Source organism: Benincasa hispida, chromosome 3 (genome assembly GCF_009727055.1).
Source record: "Benincasa hispida cultivar B227 chromosome 3, ASM972705v1, whole genome shotgun sequence".
NCBI classification, from domain to species: Eukaryota; Viridiplantae; Streptophyta; class Magnoliopsida; order Cucurbitales; family Cucurbitaceae; genus Benincasa; species Benincasa hispida.
In genome coordinates this window covers 61,349,617-61,357,632 of record NC_052351.1, presented here as the reverse complement: position 1 = coordinate 61,357,632, position 8,016 = coordinate 61,349,617, and the positions used below count along the sequence as shown (strand labels likewise).

At 27.6% G+C, this 8,016-nt stretch overlaps 1 protein-coding gene across 3 annotated transcripts; it reads right to left on the bottom strand.

Moving 5' to 3' along the window:
- Window positions 1–1,511: 1,511 nt before the first annotated feature.
- On the bottom strand, window positions 1,512–3,888 carry LOC120072733 (50S ribosomal protein 5, chloroplastic). 3 transcript variants are annotated; one of them, XM_039025205.1, is made up of 3 exons: window positions 3,732–3,888; window positions 2,299–2,701; window positions 1,512–1,907 (listed from the first exon to the last, which is right to left on the bottom strand). In XM_039025205.1, the coding sequence occupies exons 1-2, from the start codon at window positions 3,844–3,846 to the stop codon at window positions 2,340–2,342; spliced, it is 477 nt and encodes a 158-aa protein (XP_038881133.1). In that variant the 5' UTR covers window positions 3,847–3,888; the 3' UTR covers window positions 1,512–1,907; window positions 2,299–2,339. The 3 variants fall into 3 exon arrangements, with proteins under 3 accessions (XP_038881133.1, XP_038881134.1, XP_038881132.1); XM_039025206.1 differs by having other exon boundaries at window positions 1,512–1,839; XM_039025204.1 differs by lacking the exon at window positions 1,512–1,907 and having other exon boundaries at window positions 2,141–2,701.
- Between the last annotated feature and the right edge of the window lie 4,128 nt (window positions 3,889–8,016).

Here is an 8,016-nt window from a genome sequence, read left to right as displayed (position 1 = left end):
GTAGAAATTTTTTATTTCCCATGTGTAAAATAACAATAAACGAAGCAAAGAATCCTCAATTTTGATTTGGGACAGATTATTCTTTTCACCCATTGGTGTTGATTTAAAGAAAGACTCCAGTCAACAAGTTCCTGGAAAAAAAGAAAAAGGAAAAAGAAAAAAAAAAAAACAAGGCTTTAAGAAAAAAAAAAAAAAATACAAAGATCACTTCTATTTCAAATATAAATTAAATCTGTGCAATCAAAACGATTAAAAAAAAACATTTGTATCCTGACATAGTTTAAATTTTTATCCTAAATCTGTACTCTCAACTTTTAATTTCATTTTCTCAAACAAAAACCATAAATAAAAATTTGCCTTTGCATAGACTTTCATATCAAAATCGTCAATGAAAATGTTTCCATGTGCATTAAAAAATTATATATGTCTAGAATTAGTAATTACCTATTTTAAACAAACAAAAATATCTTCTTAAAACAATGATGGAAAAGAAAATAGAACTTCAATTACATCTTACATGTAGAGATGTCCATTTTTTCGTTCTCTATATATACATGCATACAAAAATATGTATATTTTTTTTTTTAATAATTTTGAACTTTTGTGTATAATGATATTATATGAATAATTTGATATGTCAACCATTTTTAGACTATTATGTATGGATAATTGAGATCTTGTTTGGTTACCATTTGATTTTTGGTTTTTTGTTTTTGAAAATCAAACATAGAAATTACTTTTACCTCCAAATTTCTTTATTTGTTATCTATTTATTTTTATTAATTGTTTAAAAAACCAAACCAAATTTTGAAAACTAAAAAAAGTAACTTTTAAAATCATGTTTCTGGTTTTGGAATTTGACTAAGAATTAAACCATTGTATTTAAGAAATATGTAAATCATTATAAGAAATAAAGAAGAAATAGACTTAATTTTCAAAAACCAAAAGCAAAAAATGAAATAGTTGGTCTAAATAACTTGATATGAAATTTAATTTAAAAAGGTAAAGAATTTTTCACAAAGAACTAACCATTTAAATGAGAATTCATAATCAAAACCAACTATTTAATAGTTTTTTTTTTATTATTAAATCTCCATTCCAATCTCACCCAATTAAACGATGAATTTTGTGGGGACGAAAAATGAAATGGGAAGCGAAGTGGGGACAAAAAAGCCTTCCCTGTCCATGCACACCTTACATTAGAGACTACATAAATATTTTTGGGATGACAAGTTAAAAACCTAATTAAGAGCTAAATTTAGAACAAATGTTTTAGACTAGTGCTTTTCAGAAGAGCACATTTTCTCCCTATAAATACTTCTGGGAAGAAGCCTTCATTTAAGTGTTTTATAGTATTTTGGAAAATGAAATTAATTACTTTCCCAATGTAACTAAACAATATGAATGTTTGTCAACATAAGTATAGTTCGACTGGTTAAGGCATGACCAAAAATCAGAAGTTCAAATCCCCACCTTCCGTGGTTAAATAATATGAAAATTTTGATGAGTAGTTTTAGTGGGTTATAAGTTATATTAAACTCTAAGAACTACCCATCTGTTGAGGGGTTCAAGTTCTCAAACACATTCAAAGGACAAAGCTTAGAGCAGAAATGCAAAGGAGCTCTAAATCCTATACAACAAGATATTCAAAACTGATTTGCTATCATGAGTCCCATCCTTTTCCACAAAGCATGTAAATGCAGATACTTCCTGTCCCGACATACTATTCAAAAATGCAGAAAATAAAATCCACTCACTAGTCCATCTGCATCAAAAGCCAGAAACTCTTTGTTTGTTGAAGTGTAAAGTTCCCTTAGCTTTCATCTATTCAACCAGTCACTGACAAAATAAGACAGACAAGTCGAGCTCAAACTCCACCCTCGATCCGAGCATTCATCTCGACGTGCCTTCTCATTTTATTTGGAAAAGAAATGAGAGACAAGAATACATCTTTTAGTACATTCAAAAGGAACAAAAGCCTCTTATGAACCAACTTCATCTTTGTCTAAGTTCCTAAGATGATGCATTTGTGCAAGGTTTTTTTAGCAAGATATATGATGGTGGTGATGAATGTTTCAAGAGATCGGGGGATCTACTGATAAAAATCTAAACCAAGTATTCAGTTTGTTGAACTGTACAGTTATCTTTCAACTCACCATTAGTCATTCAAAACTAAGCACAATTTGCACATTTCATTACTCACTGGATTCTTTCAGATTTATAAAGAAGCAAGTACATTTCCTTGAAAGTAGAAATTAGACAGAGTAAATTGGAAGCAACGAGGAGAAATGGGGTCACCTCTAAATCTGCAAGAATTGAATTGAAGGAGCTAAAGGCTATCAAACATTCTTCAGCTTCTTCATCTTTGATGGAGGCCATCGTCCCTTCTTCCTCAAATGGCGCTTCTGAACAAGCCGCTTCCTCCGTAGCCTAATCTTTTTTGCTAACTTCATCCTTGCCTTCTGCTCCAGCCTCTCTTGCAACTTTGATTCTAATGGAAGTTTATCAACCGGAACATCCTCCTTTTTAGCTTCTGCAGGGGGCTGCGATTCACTACTGTCAGTATCACCCATAGCATCAATCTCAGATGCAGCTTTGACAATTAACGACGCCATGTTTTCAACAAAAGAGGGCTTTCCAAGTCGAACTCCATTGAAGTGTTTTGGCTGAAATCCGATAGGTTTCATGAGCAACATAGGACCTGAAATGGAAACCACAATAAAGGAGTTGAAATTGGGCTGAGATACATAAAATGCAAGGAAATAATCATTCAAATTAAAAACCAAGAATATGTATTATTTTGGTCTCTGAGCTTTTAGAATTGTGTCTAATAGACCTCTTAATTTTAAAAAGTGTCGAATAGATCTTAAACCTGATATATGAGATGTTTTTAAAAGTTCAAAGTCACAAAGTTAATAGTTTAAGGCTGATATTTTTAAGACCTAATAGATATTTTTAAAGCCTGAGGATCTACCATCCACAATATTAAAAGTTTAGAGACCTATTAGTTAGCAAATAATTTTAAAAGTTTCGCGAACAAGCTTGTAATACCCTTTTTTTTTTTTATTAATATAACCCAACATTAAATAGCTTGTTTAGAGACCTTAACAAGCTTGTAATATAACCAAAGATTAAATACACTGTAATCTACTCCGAGGGCTTTTGATTGAGTTCATTTTTTAATATGTTATCTATCACATCGTGGGGTACTGGGGATCCTTGTAATGTCAATTTCTCCTGTTTGATATTACATGAATCAAATTAATATTCAACATATATAAAAGATGAAATTCACACAAAACAATCGCTCTTCGGTTTATTGATTCACATTCAACCTTATTTCATGACTACGAGACTGGAAACTATATATCAAATTGAGGATGATGAACAAGTAACAGAGCAATCAGCATATATAACACATCATACAGAACATAAAACACATTCAGGCAAGCGAGATCCGGGGCACATCAAATGAGAAGCCTAAAATCGCCAGTCTCAGCACACAGATACCAACTGTTTGACAAAATGCCTGACAAACAAATGACTGCGAGGAAATTCTTTCAAGAACAACAGCATAGTTTCTCGAGTTCGTGAAAATGAAATTACCCATTTGAATAAACACACAACAAACAACGAAGTAGAAAGAGATGAAGATACATAATTAGACAAAACATTCATTCGATCCCGTCGAACGAAGGCGCGGAAAGGAAGGTACACGAAGAAAGACTTACTGGGGGCGGCAGAAGTCGCTGGAAAACATGACGGCGACGGCGACGGCGGCGGAGAAAAGGGAAATGAATGGAGAGAGGTGGAGAGGGGATTGGAGCAGAGAAGAAAAGAAGCCATGATGTTTTTCTCTGAACTGGGAGCCCCTCGCTACTTTGGATAAGCTTTATTATCAAATTTTGAATTTTATTCCTTTTTTTGTACAAAAAGTCACTTTTGCCCTTAAATTTAGTTGAATAAGGTAAATTAAGTTTAATTCCTATGTTAAATTTTCGATTTTGTGTACAATAAATTTATACATTATAAAGTGTCAATAAATCTCTAAATTCATCCTTTTGTATTTAATAAGCTTTTGACCTTTTCAATTTTTTTCAATTTACTAATCTACACTTTTGTGTTTTAATAATAATACTATATGATAAGTCAAATACTTATTAAAAATAGACACAAAATTAAGAAGTTTGGAGGCTTATATAAATATTTCATTTTAGAGACTTAGTAACCTTAAAATTAAAATTTCAAGGATCTCTTAAACATGATTTCGAAAGTTTGAGAATTAAATAGTGATTTAACATCAATTTATCATTTTAGTTTGGTTGAATTGAATAGGGGTATTTATGGATTGGGTTGGGTCGGGTTGTAAGACTTTTTAGACTCAACCAAATTGTTCGGGTTATAAATTTTTTCAACCCAAATAACCCTTATGAAAAAATGAACTCAACCCAATCCAACAATCAAATATTTAGATTGGGTTGGTTCGGGTTAACCTGGTCATTTATTTAAAATTTTGTTCTAAAAAGAAGCAAAATGTAAATATATAAAAATCTAATTTAATTATTTTCATATATTGAATTAAGATTAACAACTCAATTTCAATTTATATAGTGAAAAATTTCTTTCTAAAGTACAAAGAAATTACTTTTAAGAGTTGTTGAAAAATAAATTATTCAAAAAAATATTGAAATTAAATAAAATTAAAATAAATATATGTATAAATAATTGTGGTATAAGTAATAAATAATATATTTTAAAGTTATAATAAATTCGGGTTGATTCGGGTTGGTGTGGGTTATATTAGGTGAACCCATGAACCAACCCAACGCATAAAATTTTCATTTACTTGAACCCAACCCAATCCAAACCGCACGGGTTGGGTTGGGTTGGGTTGGGTTGATCGATTTTTTCGAGTTATCGAGTTTTTTGAACACCCCTAAATTGAACTCTATATTTAAAATTTGGTTAAATTAATACTTAATCTATACAATCTAAATGGAGCTATGAAGGAATATTCGATTTCCTATTTTATCTTTTGTAGTGATTGGTTAAAGATTTATATAACGTAAATTTATTTTAAAATCATTAAATATATATATATATATATATATAGATTCACCGTAAAGTTATAGATTTTGGTATCTATATATATATATATATTATATTCACTGTGTAAATTTTGGATATTTGATAAATTTGTAAATTTTGGTATCATTAAAAAAATTCATAAATCACAAATCTAAATATAATTTTGTAAAATCAAATTAATATTTTAAAAATAAATTTCCTCCTCTAAATATATAAGTTAAGCTCCCATTTTCAACATGTATCGATTCTTCCTTTTCTTCTCTCTTCCTTAATTTTATGATGTATCTTTCTTATTTGTTAAGTTTTTTTTTTCTTTTTTTTTTCAACTCGATAAAATTATTGTTAGAAGATATCTTTTTTTCCCCTCTCTTTTTATTATCTTTTAATGTTTCATTGACTTTATTTTCTACTTTTCTAGTTCTATAGGTAGACATTTTCTCCATTTTTCCTTATATTTGTGGCCCGTCTTTTCCGCACCTCTAAACATCTTTTTTTTTTTTTTTTTTTTTTTTTAATTTAATTATTATTATTATCATTAACAATTGTAATTACATCATCTCTTCCTTTTTCCTCTTTATATTTATTTTTATCTCAGGATTGAGATTGAGATTTAAATCCATCTTTTAGATTGAGATTTAAATTGAATAGTCATCTTCTTATTTAAAAAAACAATAGAATTGAATAATAGTTATAGATATATTAGAAATAGATTTTAAATTCTACTTTTAATTTAAAATTTTATAATTATAAATGCAAATATTTTTGGCATCCACATTAAAGAGAATACTCTTTTTTTAAAAAAATTCCTTTTTTTTTTCTTGACATCACGTTAAAGAGAATATAACTTTAGCAAACTTTTTGAATTATTAATGATAGAAGTTGATAAACATGGATGGATTTCTATTAATATCTATCAATATCACTTATACTAGACTTCTATCCGTTCTAAAATTTTGCCATATTTTGATTTATTTTTCTATATTTAAAAATATCCCAAAAAAATAAATTGATTTTGGTCTCAATTTTTTCGAGATTTAATTTAAATATAAAATTTAATTAAAATTGAATCCAAATTTCCTCTAGTTGTTTTAAAGCATTATTACGTTAAAATCTTAAATTTTTTCATATCTATTTTAAAACAATAGTTTTATCATGTTAAAAATAGTTTTACCACGTTAAAAAAAGATTTTAGTCTTGATTTTATCTCTTGATATTTAATTTAAGATCAAATAAAATTAAAATTTGAATCTAAGTTTTTCCTATAAATTGTCTAAATTATACTCTCAATTTTCTAAGTCATCTCTCTTTTTTTTTTTCTATTTTATTACGATTTTTCGTTGTCTTTTTATAACTCCATGCTTTTTCTCTCTCCCTCTCTTTTTTAATGTTTGAGATATTTACATTGTTTGTTTGGTTGTTTATTAGTTTGTTTTACTTTTTTTCGTACGTGGAGTCAATAATTTTTTTTTTTTGTTATCAACGTCGAGAGGATGACCAGACGAAGGTGGATGAAGCGGAATGTTCTTATATTTATTTTTCATTTAATTTAAACTTCTGTTTAGGTACAAACTAAAAGAAATAGTTATATAATAAACCGATAAAATAAAATAAAATAAATAAATCATGATACTATTTTTTTTCTTGTTGAGAATCACACATAAAAGAAAAAAAATTCAAAATTTTCCCTAATTTTGAACATCACACAGTAAAAAAAAACTAGCATAAAAGAAGAAAAAGAATACAAATTCAAAATTTTCCCTGATTTTGAGCATCAAACGTAAAAATAAAAGTCCCGAGAAAAATATTTCTTTTTTCTAAAAAATCACATTTTATATCCTAACTAATATCTCCTCCACCCTAAATACAAAGATTTTACTTACATAAAAAACTAATCACATTTTATCTTCTAACTAATATCTACTTAACATTTAATACATGAAAATTCTTGGATTCCAAATCTAAATCTCTCCTATAAACTAAATAGTTGAGTTAAAACTTTAGTTTAGATCCGGTATTTTTTAAAAAAAAAAAAAAAAATTGTTAACTTCCCCCCTAAGTTTTTATACATTTTTTTAAGAGTATTTTTTCAAAAATTTCTTGAGCATCATTGCCACATTTTTGTCTTTTTTTTTTCCTTATTCATTAACCTTCTAAGTTTTTTGTACTTAGATATGCAATACTATTTTCTACAATTATTTTTTGAGAACTAGAAGTATCTAGTATTAGACCTTCATATTTTTTTATTGTTTAAAGTATGTTATTTTTTTCTAATTATGTATTTTTTCCTTATCATTTAATTCAGTATTTTTTTTAAGCTTTTGTGTGAGATTGAGATTTAAAAAATAAAGATAAAAATATTTTTAAAGAAGTTAAATAGGAGTTATAATATTATTAGAAATAGATTTTATTTCTTATAAAAGTGATCAACTTTTATTTTAAATTTTCTTAAGTTTGTTTTTTCTCTTATTATCAACGATTATAAATTAAGATATAAAATAATTCAATTAAAAATTTTAATATATTATATATATATATATATATAATATATATATAATTATAAAATTAGGTGACTTATGATATAGATAATATATATAGAATAAGTATAATATCAATGATTATAAAATATTAGACTCTTATTTCAACTCATGAAACATGTGTAAACCACGTAGTTTTAACCATTAAAGATTAAACCAATAAATAGGATGATGACACTTTTTTTTTTTTTTAATAATCTCTAGTGGAGTGCAAGCGAGTTGTGTTCGGTCGAGTTTTCTTTAAAACCAACACAACCTGACCCGAATCGATCTTGTACGGACAAAACTCAACCCAACCTAATACACTTCGAGTTCGAACTGGGTTGGTTTAGGCGATCTAAATTTTTCCTTCCAAATTTGATGGGCCACTTTGAAGAACATGGTTTGGTTGTAG